Source organism: Corvus cornix, chromosome 2 (assembly GCF_000738735.6).
Source record: "Corvus cornix cornix isolate S_Up_H32 chromosome 2, ASM73873v5, whole genome shotgun sequence".
Taxonomy (NCBI): Eukaryota; Metazoa; Chordata; class Aves; order Passeriformes; family Corvidae; genus Corvus; species Corvus cornix.
In genome coordinates, this window is record NC_046333.1 from 34,331,232 (window position 1) to 34,353,027 (window position 21,796).

At 33.8% G+C, this 21,796-nt stretch overlaps 1 protein-coding gene across 12 annotated transcripts in view; it reads right to left on the reverse strand.

The window, feature by feature from the left end:
- The window catches only part of ULK4 (unc-51 like kinase 4), a 255,460-nt gene that overhangs the window by 232,011 nt on the left and 1,653 nt on the right, over positions 1 to 21,796 (reverse strand). For 10 of the 12 annotated variants that reach the window (XM_039570901.1, XM_039570876.1, XM_039570857.1 and 7 more), the window contains 15 exons: positions 21,191 to 21,391; positions 19,432 to 19,531; positions 16,572 to 16,711; positions 15,037 to 15,196; positions 13,422 to 13,523; positions 12,516 to 12,599; positions 11,806 to 11,881; positions 11,091 to 11,186; positions 9,193 to 9,317; positions 9,005 to 9,074; positions 6,500 to 6,599; positions 5,959 to 6,063; positions 3,835 to 3,895; positions 1,739 to 1,920; positions 265 to 311 (listed from right to left, as the gene is read on the reverse strand). In XM_039570901.1, the coding sequence (XP_039426835.1) occupies positions 265 to 311; positions 1,739 to 1,920; positions 3,835 to 3,895; positions 5,959 to 6,063; positions 6,500 to 6,599; positions 9,005 to 9,074; positions 9,193 to 9,317; positions 11,091 to 11,186; positions 11,806 to 11,881; positions 12,516 to 12,599; positions 13,422 to 13,523; positions 15,037 to 15,196; positions 16,572 to 16,711; positions 19,432 to 19,531; positions 21,191 to 21,328 (1,586 nt within the window). In that variant the 5' untranslated portion in view covers positions 21,329 to 21,391. The remainder of the gene's footprint in view (positions 1 to 264; positions 312 to 1,738; positions 1,921 to 3,834; positions 3,896 to 5,958; positions 6,064 to 6,499; positions 6,600 to 9,004; positions 9,075 to 9,192; positions 9,318 to 11,090; positions 11,187 to 11,805; positions 11,882 to 12,515; positions 12,600 to 13,421; positions 13,524 to 15,036; positions 15,197 to 16,571; positions 16,712 to 19,431; positions 19,532 to 21,190; positions 21,392 to 21,796) is intronic. The other 2 variants (XM_039570906.1, XM_039570894.1) reach the window with 2 other exon arrangements.

Below are 21,796 nucleotides of genomic sequence, written 5' to 3' on the forward strand. Positions count from 1 at the left end.
AGTTACTATTTGATATACTAAGTTATATAATATCTAGATAAAATTTTTGAGATTTTCTATAATCTTTGGTGCTGTAGAATAGCAATATATTAATTCAATGCTGAAAAAAATCCATTTCATATCCACCATCATACTGCCAGTCAGATACCACAGCAGTCTGACAAGCTAAAACACTCCTCAAATAACATGTTAACGAATATCTTCAATAGAATTCAGTGACAATTCTGTACTTGAACATATTAATTTAGAATAGTTGTTACTTACATATCCCAGTTGGAGGCTGCACGCAACTGCTGTATCAATATTGGGAACTATAGTTTAAAGAACATAAATAAACATCAGTGCATTTCAATGATCTGATAGTTCCAAATTATAAACCAAAAAATCAAAATATCAGCAATTTCATAAAAATTTATTTGGATAACATTTGGTAAGAGTATTATCACAGACAAATACTATAGATATTGTACAAACACTGATTAAAGAAATAAAAATAAAAAAGCCTGAATGGAAAAATACTAATATTTTCCTTTATTTTTGCCTTAAACTCAACTACTAAACATATATCAGCACGTTAGAAATCTTTTTCATTCTGAATAATGCTATTCAGAGGAAGAAGGTCTGATACTTTCACCTACAAGCACAGAGATCATCATATAGTATTATGAAACAAATATTAAATAATTTTGTGAGTCTGTGAATCAAAATAGTTGGCAAGTACTAGAATAATGAATGGTAACATATATAAACAGCCACTTAAAGACCAAACTGCATGATTATTACTTCATTTCTAAAATATTCTGTTAATTGGCAATTCAGTTACAGGATTATTGCTCCCCTTGCTCCAAATTATCCAATGATAATAGAATACACCTTCCAGCAATTCTGTTTCTGGTTTTCACAAGAATGCCATGGCATAAGACCTACCCCTGCTTCCAACCTAAATGCACTTCATCCAGTTTTCTGGTAGTGCAATTTTTCCTTTAGTATCTCATATCCAAAAGTAACTTGTCAGCTTCTGACTTAGGTAGATTATTACAAATGTAGGAGAGCAAAGTAGTTTACTTTCTATTAAATAAAATGAAAAGTGCTCATCTTAGGATAGCTTCTGTGATACCTTTATATAACGGGGGAAAAAAAGGTCTATTTCTCTTCTGCACATGCAAGACTTGAAGAAATATGTTAAACCACTACAGAGCATACTAGTAAAATTATTTGGTAGAAAATGGTTTTTGATACATGAAACCCTGAAACAGACTCTTCAGAGAGCATGGTCACTCTTTGAAGCCCTGCTTACTGTAAATTTTACTGCCTGTTCCTTGGAAAGCTTGCTGGCTTTTCTTTACAGACATATGACCAAATAAACTTAATTTAACAATTCATACATGGACTCCTTACAGTATCCTATGACACTTAATGATTTACAAAGACTAATTTTTCATCATACAGTATTTTACACTCTTCATGAAGGTTAGTTTTTACCCCAACATTTTCCCTAATACAACAAAACTAAATGTAAATGTATCTGAAATCTAAGAGAAAGAATTTGTTTCCCTAAGCTCTTTTAAAAAACCTGACATGGAATTTAGTAATTTTTCCTTTTTTTTTTTACTTGATTTAACATCATATTTTTGCCAGTACACTGTTGATTTCTTCAAATATAACTAAAAGCAGCTAATTTTTGATACAATGGCAAATATGTAAACCATGTTGATACTTTCAAAGCTTTATTGTTTACCAGCTGAGAGCTAGTCAGCCTGCTTGCAATCTCCTTGTGGACAGCCAAAGTGCACAGATAGTACAGTAAGTTCAGTTTCGAACGTGCTGCTCCTGTATTCTTTTCACTGGAGTCAAGCAGTGAACACACTCGTTTCAAGAAGTTATTCCAGTCCATGTCTTTCATAGATGACAACTTCTCAACTAACCATAAGAGGAAAACAAATAGTTAAAGATAATGATCTCTGGTGTAGCTTTAACATACTACAAAGTAACATCACCACGAATAAGTAAGTTCCAAAGTTTGAATCTAATTATAATTTTAGTACTTAAAATATTAAAGAAGCATGTTAGAATTCATGTCTGAAGATTATAGAAATCAAAAAGATAGCAAGAAGAGAAACAAAGGATAAAAATCCAGCAATAAAAGCCTCAAAACATTTTTGGAAGTGCAAACCTGCTAAGTCCTTCATTTAAGGAAACATTTAGTGGGATTATACTTAGGAAAGGTAGCAGCTGTCCTTTATCATTACTAATTCTTAATACGTAAGTGCAGTTTCCTAAAAGTAAAATTTGGGGCAAAATCTAACGAAAGCAGTGAAATCCCCTCACAATAAATAAACTGAAAACATGTATAATCACTCCTATAGGTTGGTATCCACCTAGCCAAGACTTAGCAACTCAGAACATGAATGACTTCAGAAGGAGCACAAAGAAATCAAAGACACTTGGACAATTAACATATATCCTGTGGTTCAATTCATTGACCACTGAACACGAATTGAGATTTTTTTCAGACTTATCAGTCTCAACAGTTAATTTCAATCTAGCAGCCATACATTCCCTCTGTTTTGGTAGTTATTTATCAATAGCTTATCTGCCATCCTGATACGCTCCAGTATAGAATATTTAAAAGCATGTTTTCTGTCTTTCATGCCAATTTTACACTTAAGTAACACCACCTTCTAATGCAGGCAAATCAACACCAGCAGAGGTGAAAACATGTTTAGCTCTCAGGTATTCAACTAATTTTTCTATATTATCTTTAATATTGCTTCTGAGAAGCATCAAATTCAGTATCTTCAAAACATTCAGAAAGTTGTCCAGAAAAAAGCTACAACTCTGAAAACATTACAACAACAAAAAACACTGTCCCATATTAAATAAATACTGACAACAGTTAAACATATCAGAACATCAGTGTGGTAACTACTTAAATGCAATATGAAATACAATATTTCCCTTAGGCAGTGGAATCTGATCATTTTTGGATGAATCAAATTAAAAACATTTTCGATTACAGCCTTGACTGGGAGATTGAGGGATGTTGTGTTCCTTTCCAACCATAAAATTTCTTCAACAAATTAAGTTTTCAAAACACATACTTTATGGAAAGGTGAACTCTTATGCCTAGGAAGAGGTTCTATGTGAATTCTAGAAGGACTATATATCTGTCTGATATCCCTCTTCAAGCACAGTCCAGTATCTCCCTTAAAAAGACTAGAGGAAATATTCCAGGAGAAGAAATGTTGTACTCATGACAATGAGCAGACTCTAGTTTTCAGAAATATTTCTAGATATTGAAAACTAACAACAACAAAAAGAAAAACCCCAAAAAACTTCACATTATCTTTTGGGACATGAGTGACATAACATTTCATGATTAAAGGTGGGACTGGCAAGGCTGCCTAGTATTGTGGCTGATCAACACTGCTCATTTTAAGATCCTGTTGCCACTTGTTCCCATGCATTTGTCAAATTTTAATATATTTGGTTGAATATTTCAGTTTAAATCTCTCAGTTGGAAATAAAGATGCTGGTTTTCCCACACTAAAACATTGATGACTGTCTCATGGCAAAAGTTTTTGAGCACAGGCTTGTAACTGAAGAAGGCAGAAGAGAAAGGAATGTCATTTAACTGTTCATACCTGAAAAGGCTACTCAAAATTGGTCTAGCTAAAAACATTATAAAAACATATACACAACTATAGTTTCAGAAAAAAATAAGAGTTCTGAAACTGTGACCATGTATAATCTACAAGGGGAGGCTACAGTTCTTACAATAGCAAGTTACAGCAGCACATGCAGAACTTGTTAAAACCTTCAGCAGATCCATACCTGAATATGCTGGGATGTGTAAAGTTTTCGAGTCAAATCTAACTGGTACTTGCTTCATTATCTGGAAAAATAAACAAACACATTACAACTAGTTTTAATACATTTCTAGAAAATCTCTAAGTAGGTGAACGTGAGAACACAAATGTGCAAAATTTGTACAGGATGGGTGTACATACTACTGCTCATTACTGAGGAATTTTCCATTGTTTTCTGGTATGTATTTCTTCCAAGCAAACATTTGAGATCCAACCCTATGGTTTTTATATAATTATATTGCTAGTATTTCCATTTAAGTGATTTTTTAAATGGGATTACAAAATTACCGGACTTTTTCAGTTTACGTTTTTATCTTGCTTGTATGCAGAAAAATACTTGCATTTGGGTTTCAAAAGCTCCTAAAGGAACTATGCAGGTGACAGCACATGAAAAGTTTTAGCAATTCATTTCCATACAGTAAATACATGTATACACTAGACCATTCCAGAATATAAAAAGTATTATTATCAACAGCTAATCACTCATAAGGTATGGGGATTTTTTCCCTGCAAAACCATCATTTTCTGGTAGATCACGAAATTGGATGACTGCTCAGTAACTGAGCATTTGAGTGTGATTTTCAGTAAATAAAGGATTTTTAAAAAGGCAACTGTGTAATGGAATTTAGCCTTTGACAGATGAAGTCTAAGTGTAAATAGAGAGCTATTTTCTAAAAAAGGCCCTCAATTCCACAGATCTGCAGAACAGAGGGAAATTTTATAATATAAGCTGACACTTCAGCTTTTAAGATTCTGCCAACATCTAGTAAATCCCTTTCCAGGAGATTAAATTGCAAGGTCTTCAGATTTACCAGGTGTCAGTATCATCCTTTAATCTGAAAAGCAGACTAAAGAGTCATCACCAAGCAGGCAGTGACTCTGATTACATGTCCCTGGAACTTAGTGGGCTATTCTGCATTAATTCTGAGTCTGGCATTGCATGGTAAGGAGATTATTATTACATGAGCACATCAGTATGTGCATCTACCCCTAATCTCATCTCTTATACTTGTAGTAAGAAGAGAAGCAGTGAAGGCCTAAGGCTTTGTGTCAGAGTCCTGAGACACAACTGAGGAATTAACAGTGGTAACATTCAAACACATAATTACCTCTGAAATTCTCCACTAAGAACAATGTCTCTCATCCCAAACACAATAAAAGAGTACTCCTTCATAGTTACTTTATCTAGCTGTGTAAGATTCTTAGTTTTTGAAAGAGTTAAACAAACCAAAAGAATTTTTAATACTAAAGCAATACAGCAACTAAAAGCTGTAAGACATTCCTAATGAGTTTAGATGTTCACTTCCAATGAAAAATGTTGCCTTCCCCAAATCTGCAATTTACTGAGTAAAGTTGCTAAGATTGCTTCATTTTTTCTGGCACAGAAACAAAAGGAAGACTAAAGGGGCTTCTATCATTCCTTCTACCAATACATCTGCCTATAAATGCACATTACATTGTCATTGTATTGCAGAGATCTGATGCTTTTTAGCTTGCTCTTTACTACCAAACAAGTGTCAGTTCCCTGCTCAGGAGACTCATTACAAACTGTTAGCACATTAGAATCTGTATGACAGAAACAGGACGGACATTTCTTGTAACTTCAGGTGTTCTTTTAGAGAGAAAATAAATTCATACTTAATAGAAACATTATCACAGTTGCAGTCTAAAGAGTAACAAAAGTTATTCTGTAGAACTCTTAACTCCCAATCTAGAAGGCTTCATAGATGCCTTTGTCTTGAGTATAACAAACCAAAGTTTTGTGTTCATTTAAGTAACACATATCAAAGCAAGTTACCGGAAAACAAATCTACAAAAGCACTGAACATAGCATTTAGTAGCTTCTATTTCTTGTAAGATATTATTTAATATTATTATTCAATCCCAAAATAACTCATTCCTCCAAATTACCAACACAATAGGGTTATAAAGACTGCCAAAAAATTGCATGAGAGCTTGCCAGATAATTGGGTGGAACTGCTTTAAAATGAGAACTATAAAATACAGGAAAGGAGTTTCACCCTGATCAAAAATTTATCTGCAAAAATAGCCTCAACCACAAGTTCCTGAATCTTTTATTTTGCTTTACCTTTGGATTGTCAATGATTGGTGTCACGATAAGATCAGATTCAGTGTAAATAAGCTCTTTCAATTTTGACTCCATATCCTGCTGACTTGAGCACGTATTTTCAGCCTAGAACAAAAGCCAAGGTTTTTTGAAAAACTGTTTTGTAACAAAAAGACTTAATTCATGTCTATTCACAGAATATTTCATTTCAACATTATACCAAGCAGTCTGGCCATGGAAACATATTCTAACTTGCTTTTTTATTTATGTAATAGCAGATAGGACCAACTAAAAATTATGGTAAGAGAAACATATTGGAAGAAAAAGCATTAGGTCAAAATGTAGACTAAGAAGAAAGAAGATAACATGTCTTTTATGCACTGGGGCAAAAAAGGAGACTGTCTTAATTCCTACATCTGAAGTTTTGCAAATACTTTTTTTCAAACAACTTGCACACTGTTAATTGTGGAAGGATACAAAAGAAAGTTGACTTGCCACAGACTTCAGACTGATATTCTAACTGTAAGATACCATCATCCCTCAGTATAAACTTTTTACTCACTTTTTTCAAGCATGAATCTCCTTGTGAAGAATTTTTGATTGGGGCAGTAGTACCATCATGTACTTCTACTGCAGAGTTAGTTCTAGGCGTGGGACGAGAACTTCAGCAAAAGAAAGAAAAAAATAATTAAAACCCTATAAAGATTACAGATTAAGTTTCATTGCAAACTACTTTTTTTGTTGCTCTTTTGAAACTTTCATGCCATACAGCAAATTTTCAAAGTTGACAAACATAAATTACACTATGCCTGATCCATCAACTAAACACAAATCTTCTGTCTTTAAACGTGTTCTGACAAGGTTAGGATTTGTTTGCCAGTTAGAAATGGGAAGACGGTAGTTTGTTGTAATTGTTAAATAAATATAATTTGATTATTTTCTCAGCCATAATGACACTGCAAACTGGACGATAAACCATTATTATCTTAACTCCTAATACCAAAAAACATACAAAGCAAATTAATGTGACAAAAATTGCAATTTATTTTATCTTATTCTCTTCTGACTGCCAAGTCCTAGCTAAGTAACGAGAATTAAAACTCCTAATTTTTATGTATCATTGTGAACTGGGTTTAGCTTTTACTTTTTCTTTTTAAAATCCTGTCTGCTAATTAGAAAATGAAGAAGGAGAGACCAGAATACTGCCAAGTTGCAACTGTCATAAAGCTGCTAGTGAACTTGGGGTTTTAGTACACACCAGTTTAAATTAAAGCATTTAAAATGAACTTCAGAATTATTGTAATTGGCAGGCCAGGAAACTTGTTAAATCAAGAACTTCAAATGAACGCGTTTCCTTGATTAGCAGAAAGTAATAAACACATTTAGTTTAGCAAATCAGATTTCTATAATAGAAAAAACCACTAAATTAAAAATACAAACACCAAACAAAATTAAAGACACTCAGGAAATCGGTGATCAAATGACTAACATAACTGTTCTCATGTTCCATCTATTTTCAATAGAAATTTAAATTTAAAGGGTACAATGAAAGAATGCCAAAATATTACCTACATAAAAATACATTAAATATCCTAATTCTTATGGTAAAAAAAGTGTATCAGGATATGCTTGGAATTTTAGTTCCTAAACAAAAAAAATCCTGTGATTTCTAGCTAGGAGGCTGGACAAATGATTATAAGCTGACATTTGCTTCAAAACATGTAGATTTGTTAATTTTTTTTTTTAATTAATTCAACGGATTTGCTTTCATATATGTTTGAGATACAGAAAATAATACTTATTTTTTAGTTGTCAGATGGTTTCTCAGTTTAAAACAAGACAAGAGATTATTGAATTAAACTAGTTAAAATGAATGAGATCTATTCCATTTGCACAGTAGAAGCCACTGTTGTTAAAAGCTGATTAACCCCCTAGCTAAGTAAGTTCTGGTGCCAAGTGCTAGGTCAGCAAATTACTTTCACTTCAGTGTTTTAATACTTTACTAGAAATCACATACACTGCTTTCAGAAGTTACATCACTGAAGAGAATTTCAGAACAGGTTTATTTTAACTGTTTGCATTACATTTCAAATTTTGTGTTTAAATTAATGTACTTATAAAAAATTATGTTGCTAAAAAAACACTATTAGGGTTACATGTTATATGGCTTTTAATATCATTGTAGCCTTTCTTTTCAGCAGATTGCTACAGCAAATGCTACTTGATATTACTAATAATATGTGTCTAGCTGTGATGATAAAAGTTGTGAGATGAGAAGTACTACTTTATTAAAACTAACTGAAATAACTTTTGTACACAGTATGATGTACAAAAGCCCTATTTCAGGTTATGCAAGAAGCTTAGAAAAGTATTTTCAAATGGGAATATTTCTTCTTGATGTTGATAGGAAAAGTATTTCACTAGACAATCTTGGTTTGTAAGGTAGTACAAACAAATCACTGTTAAACCAATCGCTATTTTTTAATTTAACACCCATGTAGTACTTAATAGACTGTCACCGATAGCTTGTGATGAAAAGCTGCAGGCAGAATTTATTAACAGATCATATGCTGAATGCTTATTCTTATGTATTTTAAACAATCATGCTTCAAGCCTATTTTATATATATATGAAGTAACTAAGAAAGAAAGATCTAAATAAACTTTTCTGTTTAGACAGACAGTTAAGTAATCAAAAGTTGACTTTCAAAAGTAAGAGTAATAAAGTCATATAATCTTTAACTACACACACGACTTTCATGGCTCTCTTTCATGGTGGAGGAAAGCATGCTATCAGAAGTTTAAAATATGCAGTCATCACAATTAGAGAAAGCCTTACAAGGTTCCTTTAATAGATCGATAAGAACTTATCAAAACTAAGTGAATCACTTAATGCAGTTTTGGGTTCTCAGAGTTCCCGAATGTATTTTGTTATTTATTAACTGGTAATAGAAAATTCAGAAGGAGACACAGACACAGTGTTATAGTCATAATAATAAAATGTTTGAAGAGACAGTGGGGAAAAAAACCAACACCAAACCTACAGGATTTCAAGGCACTTTTCATACCTGAGAAGAAACATGGATTCATTTGATTCACCATCAACTACACTTCTGGGGCGCAAGTCAGTCTGAGTTTCTACCGAAAAGAGAACATGAACTTGCATTCAGATGTTAAAATCAAATAAAACATAGGGAATAAGCATGTTGGTAGGATTGATAAAATAACTAAAAAATAACATAATGAGCAATATTACCTATTTTGAAAGAATTGCTTGGTGGTTTAAGACCTGCTCTTGAGGATGACAAGTTATCTAGATTTTTTTGAGCATCCACTGACTCTTTGGCACTCCAAGAAACTGATGACTCCGTGTCTTCCCTGCTGTTTAATAAATTATATTAATTACAGATTAAAAAAAAAAAAAGATATCATATCCATTATCTGTTGCAATTGTTAGCATACAGCTTAGTTGTCATTCTCTAGAACAATATGCTCTTGAAATACGTGTTGCACATACTTTTTATATTGGTAATGGCAATGACAAAAAGTACGTTTACAGCAAAAAACTTGGAGAATATTAAAAATTCTCTCTATCATTAGAACTTAAATGAAAGACATCAGAAAAGTTAAATTATTAACCCATAATACAAGAGATACTAAAGAAATACTAAAAACATTACAGACATTTCATTCTTCACAGTAAAAAGTCACAACAAACCTATCTCCAACAATGAAGTCTATAGCCTAGATTAAAACCACTTTTTTTTGTGCGTGTAATGACTTACATGTCACACTTAAATGCAATTTTATTGGTTTTGGTTGTTTGGGATTTTTTTAACATGTCCTTATATTATTGACATGGAACTGGGTCATAAAACCTTCATGAAGGCTCTCCAGGATATCAAATATTAATCCAACCCACACTGTGAAGAAAATAGATACATGGGTCTCACAGTGGGAAAAGACACAGTATTGAGCCTCCTTCACATGTCAAGCCAATGTTTTACATTTGTCATATTTGTCAGTGAGTGCATACATCAGCAGATATTTCACAGGCATTAGAAAAATCTCAAGAGTATGGCCAAATAGCCCAATATTTTGTAGGAGATTAAGATTCCTCTTGTTCTCCAAAAATTCCCTAAAATAAGCTCTAAGACCTAAGTCTTGCTAAAACCTTGAATGAAATCTTAGTTCATGGTATAAACTTTAAATATTAATTTCTTATTGCAGGTCAAAGCAGTAATAAAATTACAAGACAGAGCTGTACCTCAAACTATAATAAACATTATTAAGAAAAATACTGCAGCACTGGTATCTGAAATAGGTATAGAACAACATGAGAGAAAATTTTAAAGTAGATATAACAAAAACCACTCAGCATTCTAAAACTATTTTGACATTAGTTCCCCATGTTGGAATGTGAAATATCTTTCAAATACTTAGAAAAACATATCATAAAAAACAATGCTAAATGTCCTAATTCAAAACTAGAAACACAAAAACCAGCAAGGTAACAGGAGTTCAGAAGAAGCCTAGCTTGTTAATACGTAGAAGCCATTTTCACAAAAGCTTTGGGTGTTTCTGCAGTGTATGTAGCAGTGGAGAGTATTAAAAATTTAGAAAAAAACCCCCCTAAATTAATGCCTTATGTCATAAGCAAAGAATATGGGTCAGCTGCATTTGCAAGATTATAAGGCTGAACCACAGCTCTAAGATATGCACTGATAGGCTTTGTGATGCTCTAAGCCTAGTGAATAAAAACAAACAAACAAATCACTAAAGATAAAACTGACCCATATTGATAAGATTCTACAAAACGTTTAAAAAAAATTGTAAGTCAGATTCATACAATAATTTTATATAATATATAAACAGATAAATAAAAATGAGAGCATATAGCTCAGAAGTGAATTTTAATGCATTCTATAGCCAACAGGAAGGAGTCTGTTGAAAGTGAATGGACAGTGCAACACACTAATAGGATAATACAATTCCTAAACATCCCAAACTGCCCACTGATTGATGTAAAAATCAATTAATGAATGAAAATTCTAAAGAAAGTTCAAAAATTATAAAATTTACAGACAAACTTAATAAAATTTTTATCTTTGCTTATATTTATTTAAAAAAATGTCTTCCTTGAACATTCAGTACCTCGAGCTTGTGCCCTGTCTGTCTGCAGAATCACCACCACAATGGCCAAGGGATCCTTTCCAGAATGGATGCTGCAATAGGTCTGTCCAATTCAACCTTTTGAAAAGCAACAAACAAACTGTAAAAGCAGTGGCTAAGTACAGCTCCACAGAGACATACCGGACTAGATTTTGAACCCAGTGATACTACAGGGCAATTAATCCTGTCATTTGCTTTTATTTGGACAACAAGTAAGTTTTCTTACAGAACAAACTTTTTGCCTTAAATCAGAATGGAAAATTCACATAACAGGTATGAGAGTAAGAATGAATGAAACTGCAGAGTCAATCCCACATGTAAATTATCTGACATAGCCTATAAATTATAGTCTTAAATTTTTTAATAATGTAACTGTATCAGGTATAAGTTAAGGCTAATAAAATACATGTGCCCATTGCTCTGGAAAAGCAAAGCCATCCAATTCTAAACTGCTTCTCATTCTGTTACAAAGTTATCTATTTAGCACCAGGTACAAAAATTAAAAAAAGATGCACTTAATGAAAACATTAATTCTATGTATCTTCATGTAAGAAAAAGCAGTTTGCTCTTTTATATGAGGCATGAAATTTTTTTTTGCATTTTTTGTCATCTAAAAGATACTATACATACAATATCATGGTAATTATTTTCTCCAGAGGTGACAACATAAACAGCAGCCGTGGATTAGGCAGTTTACCTTTTATGAGGATCCTTCTGAAGTAACCCATCAAGCAAACTGATGAACTCAGCAGAAGGTTTGTGAATAGCAGAACCTGTAAATAGAAGCACTTCAGATCAGTATTGGACAGCAGAAACAACCATCACCCAATGTAAACCACGCTATTATCTACAGATCATGCTAAAAATCTTTCTTGATAGTAATTTCATCTGAAAAAAAATCTCAGTGTATAAAGAACCTTAAATATACGCTCTTTGCACTTTAAAGAATCCTTTAAAAAAACCCCAAACAAACAAACCACTAATGCTTGGTCATCAAACTAATTAAAATTGTTTGCAACTTTAAAAAAAAAACAACTCTCCAATTATCAGACAGCCACCAGGAAGAAATTAAGTGGAGTTAAAATCTGCTTAAATTGAAAAAGAGCGACTAATATATAAGCATCTCTGTGAATAACACTGGTGTCCAGAATGACCAAGATCAAAAATTCCATCCCAGTAGGTAGATTCAGTGTTAACAATTAGAAGTAAATTATATATGTCTCTGTCAAATGGGAAACAAGCATTCATCACTAACAGGAAATTATCACAGGAAGGCATTGCTAACGTTCACACTTCAGACAACTAACTGATTCCTGCAATCAGCCTCAGAAGAAAAAGGGTAAAACAAAACTTGAACTTTCTAAGTATTACTGTGATGTGATCCATTAAAGAATAACAGAACCCTACCCTCTGGTCCTGGTTGCAAAGGATCTTCAGATAAAATCTTTTCAATTAATTCAGAACGGCTTTCTGAGAAGAATGGTGGTTTTCCTACAAACAAACAGAAGTGTATTTCACAGATTAGGCAAACTCCAAAATGGTTGTAAGGTGATTTATCATGAGCTCATTTTCCTAAGAAAGCATCCAAAGAAATAAACAACCTTGGCCTGAGTACTATTTATCACATTTTCTTGTCAATTTAAATTCCAAACCTTGGATTAAATTCTTTTATCATGAACAGCAAAAGAAACCATAGACAGAAGACACACCAAAGATGGCTTGATGGAGGTGACCATGATAGCCCTGTATGAATCTGCAGTGAGACAACATGAAAAGGCAGAAATCTCAGTATCTGTGTTACTGTGTTGATTCAACAGATCAGCATTTTGTTTAAGGTTTAAGAAGGCTGCAGTGTAATTCTCTTCTGTGATGAAGCTTCCTTCCAGGTGCAGCTAATGGGTAGTTTATCTGTAGGGAACCAAATTACTCTATCTTTACAATAGTGAAGCAGTTTCCTCTTTCAAAGGTTAAAATACTGCACACAGAGTTTAATACCAAGGAGATTAAAACATTGCACTGTCAGAAGTCAAGGGCTGCCATAATTTTAAATCATAGTATTTAAACCTTACATGTTGGTTACGACTGTTGTCAATAGGACCACTTAACAGTATTGTTTCACTTGATTATTGGACAAAGACACTTTTTCTTTTTTGTCTTTTAAGCACAGTTAGTATGTTCTTCAAGAAATCTTCAAAACCTGTCTTAAGTTTTTCTATGTCCTAACTTCCCTAGAAAGTCAGTAAGAATTTACTCCAGGACCATGACCTACGTTTCTATTATCACAGATATTAAATATATATACAAACGTACAACCTGAGAACATTTCATAAAGTAAACATCCCAGGGACCACAGATCACTGGCTTTGCAGAAGTTGTCTCCCTTTATTGCTTCAGGAGCTGTGTATAACGGAAAGCCTACAAAATACAGTATGTATAATTAATGCACTTTGGTTATTCATTCAGCATTCATCCTTTTCAACACTTCAAATTTTATCTCCAAACTTCACTGAGTTAGAGATTATCTTCACTCGACATATAAGAAAACTGAATAGCAAAGGTAAGTAGTTTCAAAGGAACTTCTCTCCTATAGTGTAACTGGCTTATGTAGGATTATATATTCTACTTTGTTGTTTATTTCACTTCTATTAACCAAACTGACTTGTGCTGCACTTTTCAAACACAGTGATTAATACAAAGAATGTTCTGACTTGTTTTAACAGCTTTCAGAGCCAAGCAATTTGAGCAGAATGGGAAACCATCCTCATGTGAGTAGAAATAATTATGTTACATCAGATTTGGGATATCTTTTTTTAAAGCTATTCCAAGAAATAAACCCCCATGAATTTATAAAGTTCTGTTACAAAAAACAAGGTAGTTAGCCAAGGAAATCGCTGATCTAAACAGTTATGGCTCTTTTCCCACTAAAGCACTACGAAAACATCACATATCAAATTATAGCAGCTTATTCACAAATCTCTCGTTTGATACAGGAAAAAAATATACAGTTCTTATTTCTACAGTAGTTCCCATCAGTTTTCAAAAATCTCTAAAAAAATTACACAAACTCAGTAAAAGTGTAAATTCCATAGTCCCTTAAAAAGTTTATTTTGGATTCTTTTTTCTTGTGTTTTTTTTTTTTTTTTTTAAGTGACAAAAGGTCATTACCATACATATCAAAACAGCTATTCTGAAGAGTAACAGGAAAGAGAATAGATTTGTATTTCTTCCTGAATAAAGACCTGATCTTGGTCTTACTATTTCCAGTGTGAACTTTCAGAAGAAGACAGCAAGGAGAGCTCTCTTTGTTCTCATAAAATATTACCAAGAATTCCATTGTTTCTGATAAAAGTAACTGATACATGAGACATCATTATCTTGGAAATAGAAGTCTCTGAGATGTTTCAAGATAATGACTAATAAAAGATTCAGAACATTAAAAACAAGTTTCTGAATTTTTCTTATTCAATGAAGAAATAACACAGTATTTTCAGTCTACTGCATTTGTATGGATCTGCTTGCTGAAACTGAAACACAGTAACTTGCTCATACTTTAAAATGAAATTATCATTCTTTAAGGTAGTGAAACAGTTGACCTCAACCTAGAATTAAGTTAGACCATGTACATCAAAAAGGACAATGAAAGTACAGCAGTGCAGACTCCAGTGAAAGAAGCAGTAGTTCTGTGTAGTACTTCCTGAATTTTCTGTACACATTTTACACTAACTTAATGGAATTTAGTTCCAGACCTTACAGAGAGCATCTGCAGCACAGAATTTTAAAAAGTCCACAAATAATTCCATAGCTCAATTTTTTCTGAGACAAAACAGGATTAATTCTAAACCATTTTTCTTTATCATAATGATTGATATTCCAACTTCCATTCTGTCTCTTTGGTGTAAGTTAATTCTGTGTAGTAAAAAGCTCGTACCCTGAACTATATTTGTAAAGCGTCCTTGTGGAGTGCTTTCATTAATATCTTCACCTTCTTCAGCTCCAGCTGAAGCAAAAACTTCTTCCAAGTCTTCACCATCTGCTTTAGCCAAGCAAAAACTACTGAATTTCAAAGTCCCAGACCCTTCCAGTAGAATCTGTAAGAACAAACAAAATCCAGTGTGCTAGTATCATATACTAAAACCGAAAACTGCTGAAATTTCCAACATGAAGTACAAAATAATTTATTATAAAAATAATCACAATTTCAAAATATTTAAGGAATAGAGATGATGTCTATAACCAAAATAATTGAAGTTTTTCTTTGAAGTCAATGCCAATACTTTTGGTTGTAAGAAAAAAGTATCCCAATAGAACTCTTAAGAGGTTCAATGTGCACTTTTGTTTACTCATTATTAAATCTAAATAAACAATGATGTTACCAGAGAAAAGAAAGTTGAAGTAGAGTAAAACTGCATAGGAAAATAAAGTCTAGTAAAACCAAACATGGCTTCATTTGAGAAAAAGGAATTTTTAGTTAGCAGAAAATGCCACAGATTTTTTCCAATAATGATGAGAGTTTTCTCTGGCCAGTCAGTGCTTATTCTTCTCAGTTAAAAACTTCATAATCCCAAAAACTTGAAGAAATAGCCCATTCAGCCAGAAGTAGGGGGCGGGGCACCGAAGAAGCCTTAACTTTAGCATTTTACTTTCTGTTTAAAGGAGTATTTTACAGCAACATTCTTCTTTGGAAGACTACTGAGTCGTCTACATCATACTTTATTAATGAATTTTTAATGCTTTTGGGTCCACAAATGACAGGAACTGAGTAGAATTGTGGAACATTTAACCAAAGATTCAGAGGATGGCAACTTGATCACTTATAGATCAAGGACAAAACCAATTACTGTGAAGCAAAAATTTTTTACTATAGTCATATTCGGGTGACTACATGAATTAAAAACAAACACAGACTTTGGCAAACCTCTACATAAATTACACACACACAAAATGATTTATACACAAAGATTTATATTTTTATTCAGGAATAAGACGGTAATTTCCATGGCATCTGCAAACAATAGAGAAGGTTATCAACAAAGAAACTTTAGTTAACTTTGCTCCCTCATCAGCATTTTCTATGACTGCAAAATATTCTGCACCATGACAGAATAATAATAAATTTATGGGTCCAAGGACAGAGAACTAAAATCCTTCATTAAATGAAGCTAGTACACCAAATCAAAAAGAATAAATCACATCATATCAGATATACACCAAGGAAAGAAATCAATTATATCATAAAATATTCAAGCTACAGACTTGTCTCTGATTGTCTTCACATATATATTATATTGTCTTCACTTATATTATGTTATATATTATCTCATCTTCACTTTATATATTATGAAACTCAACTGACCTCCCAACTGAGGTAAGCCTCTTCCTAACAGTAAAATACAAATAATAAAATAAATGTTGATGGCATGGAAAGTGACATCCAGTCGACATATAGATAATATCCCTCCTTACCTTTCCAGGTGTCAATTCACAATAGATAATTCCATGCTTATGAATATGGTATAAACCAGTAACCAGCTCAACACCAAATTCTCTCACCACATCTTCTGGTAGATGTTCGTCCTGAGCAATGACAGATTCTAGAGAACCACCTGAAATACACATAGTCAACAAGTGCATATAAAGAAGATGTCATACAAGTAATGCCCAATTACATAAACTTCTTCAAAAGATGTCAATCAAAAACCATTCTCAGTGGATATTAAAAATATTTTTCGATATCTAATAGTTACAAAATCCAAGATGTACAAAAAAATTATTTTCAATACTGTGACAAAATCTTAATTTTGTCTGGAAGAAAACTGAGTGCATGACTTCAAAATTACTTCAATATTATTTTACAAAGGAAACAGAAGGGAAAAAAGAAATCCAGAAACTGTGTCACTTCACAATGTAATAGTACCCCATGCTTTTATTAAAATTCCTTCACCAGATTCCTGCTGCATAAGTTAAAAGAATAAATAATACCAACAGCAGGCTATCAACTTCTGGGAACAATTGCTAAAACTAAGGGCAGGCAATTTTCCTCTGAATTCAGAGACAACAGAAATAGTAGAACTATGTTACAGTCTGAGGTCAACAAATGTCGAAAAGATAAATTATTTTGTTGTATTTCACTTCCTAGGTTTCTCACACAAATCCCAGCTTCAGGTACCAGTAAGTCCTAATCATAGCTCTCCAGACTTCTTACCCTAACATGCGACCTTTCTCTGTCCTTTCAAAATCACCACTCTCCTTCTCCATTAAGTTCCAACCAACCCTTCCTTTGTTTCTGATCAGATTACACTTACAAAGCCTTCCAAATAACCCTCCCATATATCCTCTATCCCCTGTGTTCTTCACTGGGCTTCACACTCACTCTCTACACTTCTCCCCACTAATTGTTACTGTTTCTGTGTCCATACAAAACCTTCTCTTCTTCCCCCATCACCTACTTCCTCATTTCCCACTGATTCTCAGATATGTAATCAGACTCATCCCATTTGAGTCATTCCCATCCGAAATACTCATGGCACTTAGGCTTCTTCTAATCTCATTTCCCACAAATTCATCGCTCATTCTTTCTCCTCCTTCCTGTTCCAGTCCCCTATTCTGAACTCCACGTTCCCATCTTGCCCAAAATCCGTTTTCTCAGCCCCATTTGGTCCTTTACTAATCCTGCACCAAATCTGTTTGCCTGAGACCAGAGTTTGCATGCCATGAGTTATCTATAGGTCTCCTGGGTTATCTGCTGTTTATATCCTAGCCAAATCATGCTGATTAAAAAAAAAACCACAACAAACTAAAAAAACTCCACAAATTTAAGACCCCGAATGAAAGAGGGATTAGGAAAACTTTTCATAGAAAAGGATACTAGATCTTTTATCCCAAATTGGATAGTAGATTTGCCTGAACTTTTTTCCCCTTTGATCAGTCATTTCATTACAGTACTCTTCCAATTATTCAACACTGCTGAATCTTAAAATTATTTTATTTCTAAGCCTTTTTATGCTGGTTAATGAATCAGTTATTCCTTTAAAACCAAGCCCATACTACAGAGCTATAGTAAAGAATTTTTCATCATGTTTAATTACTGTTTCTTACAATGTAATTTAGAGGACTACATATAGAATAATTCCATAACACGGCCAAACACACAAATAAAAAAAGTAGTGAAACCAGCAACACAGAAGTATTCTGCATCTGATAACAGAAACTATCTTTGAGACAAGTAAGAGAAATCTTCCATATTTCAAAAGCTGTTTACAAGTCTCAACAAAATTAATAAGAAATCCATGTCTTATTCCATGTACAAGTAAGTTAGCTCCAAGACACTCACGCTGCAGCAAACTATAATACTGCAAGGTAAAACACCTGATAATTGTTCAACAATAAAAGGCTGCTGGTCTAATAACCTAAATATGTGCCCCTAAGTTAGACTAAGCAAGCAGACCAAAGCCTCCATATGAGCCATTAACTTCACTTTAAATCACTGAAAGAATGACCTGACTTTTTTTCTCAGAACTTTTAAGTTCTCTTCTTCAGTAATTTTTCAAACAGAATTCTGGATAAATAAAAGGCTGGGTGTAATACGGATTTTTATTACTAAACAAACTCCAGATACCAAAATTTTAACATGTATCACTTGCATATTGGCTTTCTTTTCTTTCCTTTCCATGTGGAGGAAAGCATGCTATCAGAAGTTTAAAATATGCAGTCATCACAATTAGAGAAAGCCTTACAAGGTTCCTTTAATAGATTGATAAGAACTTATTAAAACTAAGTGAATAACTTAATGCAGTTTTGGGTTCTCAGAGTGCCCAAATTATGGTTTTCACATGTAAGTCAAAATACTTGTACTGAATAGGAAAAAAAATTATATCATTTACTTCAGCTGCTGAATTGCCCTTTGATTAAAAATTAATTTGAACAATATTAAGTCAATAGTTCATTAAAACTTGATTTGTTCCTTGATGTCTCTTAAAAGAGTCCTTAGAAAACTTCTCAAGTAATTTTTACTGAGCTACCCTTTGACTATTCACTATTTGCTTTTATGTTCCCTGACTGGCCATCTCTCTTCAGCTCTTAAAAACCAACAGTATGTAACTCAGCTAACTTTTCAAAGATGCATACAGTGAAGCAGAGAAGCATAATTTCAATTGATTTCTAAAAATGTTCCCAAGAGCAAAACCACTTTTATATATACAAACAGGATTCTCAAGTTAATAATCAAATAATTATGCTTTTTTCAAAGATCTAAGCATTTGTTGTAAAGAAGCTGTAAGAAATCTCTTACATTCCATAAATGTTTATTTTTTTGAGCTTATCTCACCTGTGCATAATTCCACTACAAGCCAGAGATGGTTGCTTGTTTCATACCATTCATAAAATGTCATTATATTCTTATGTGTGAGTCCCTGAGTCAGACGAACCTAGAATGAAGTTTTTAACATAATTAAGTGGGGGTAAGACATAAATAAATATATATATATAGATTTAAGGCACGGGAATAAGAAACAATACAATCTACTCTAAATTAGCTACTTGTTCTTTTGCCTTTTCTAGTGCACTAACATTATTCTTCAAATATTTTAGTTTTACATGTATGTTAAGAAAAGACAACTTTCCTCACAGACCCTGCCCAACTCACCTGTTTTTAAAATAGAGAAAAAAAAATTAGGAAGTTCCCCAACTCAAAATTATAAATATTATTTAACCTTCCTGCACCACTAAAACAACAACAAACTGGAAATCAGAATTTGGAGTCAAACTTGCACTCCTATTTTTTTTTTTAAACAAGAATACAAATGAGAGATAATACAGCAAGAAGAAGTAAAAAAAAACTTTTCCATCATTTTTAATCTTATAAGGCAAGGAAAACCATTCAAGAGACCCTGAAAATACATATTTCTACAATACCTACATGGCCTAATCTCCAGAGAAGCCTCTGTTTCTTGCTAGAATGGTATGTAAGGTATGCCCAATGGATTTGTAAGACTAATACACTTCTAAGAACAAAAAAGTTCCCAAGAAATTATCATTGAAACAATGAGAAGGAATAGGAAACTATCCGGTTCACATGTCAAGGTTTTGGTATCCAGGCAGGGAGGTCTACAGGACTGGCTTCTGTGAGAAGCTGCGAGAAGCCCTCTGTATCTGACAGAGCCAATGCCAGTGAGCTCCAAGACAGACCCACTGCTGGCCAAGGCCCAGCCCATCAGTGATGGATAACATATTTAAGAAGGGGGAAAAGCCCAGCACAACAGCAACTGCAGCAGGGGACAGGAGTGAGAACATGTGACAGAAACAACTCTGCAGACACCAAGGTCAGTGCAGAAGGAGGGGCAGCAGGTACTCCAGGAGCTGGAGCAAAGGTTCCCCTACAGCCCCTGGGGAAGACCAGCGAGGCAAGGCTGTCCCCCTGCAGCCCATGGAGGTCCATGGCAGAGCAGAGATCCACCTGCAGTCCTTGGAGGACCCCACACCAGAGCAGGTGGAAACCCAAGAGAGGCTGTGACTCTGTGGGAAGTCTGTGCTGGAGCCGGCTCCTGGCAGGACCTGCAGACCCACAGAGAGAGGAGCCCATGCCAGTTTGCTGGCAGGAAATATAACCCTCTGGGAACTCACACTGGAACAGCCTGTTCCTGAGGGACTGCACCCCATGGAAAGTATCTTCACTTGAGGACAAATGGTATTCTTTCATCAAAAATAATTTCTTCTTGCTAAGTAAGAAATCGGTTGTTTACTGGAAGTTACTAATACCACTGGATTTGCACAACTAACAACAAAGTAAAGCAAATTACCCCACGTAACTGTTTTTACAAGTTCACTGACACAGCATAGAAACAGTAAGACTGCAAACATGGGTTTATGCATGCAACCTAAAAACCAATAAAATCACATGAAGAAATAAATACATTAAAATAAGACTGTATTTAAAGCCTAAGAACTTAAAATCTTGAGAAGTTGATCTAAATGTGACAAACTCCATTTAAAGAAGCACATGCTACTTTTCTATAACCTGCGCTGCAAGAATTTCATAGGCTGCATTTTTTTCCCAGATTTAGCATGAAAAAACCCACGTTACTTACCCAGTTTGCTACTCCAGCTCTCTTGCATTTATCACTGCAAATAACAGCAATGAAATTAATTGTCCCTTTTCTTCTTCCTTTGTAAACAACTGTCGTATTTCCTCTTCCAATCTCCTCATACAAAACGAAGTTCTCCATGCTTTAGGATGCGTCACAGGCAACAGACTGGAAACATGGCATTAGTCTCACAAACAAATAAACCTAAAGAAAGGAGGAAAAAGGGGAAGCCTTCAAATTTAATAGTCATTCATGTATAGCATTCACCCTCCCAATTATCATGAATAGGGATTCTTTACTTCCAGAAAGATTGAATATAATTACAGAAGACCTCCTCTCAGGACATGTGATCAAAATTTTGAACAGGTGAATTTTACACTTCCAAAGCTCTTAATGGATCCAAACAGTAATAAATGGGCTAGTATATACAAATTCTAAAAGGTATATCTGTAGAAATGCAAGAGGCTACAGGGAAAAGAGAAACATCTCTGGTTCTCAAGAGTAATGGCTATGCCTTTATTTCAGTACACAAAGCAATGGAGCACAGAATCATAAAATCATCGAATGGCTTGGGTTGGAATGGACCTTAAAGATCATCTCATTCTAATG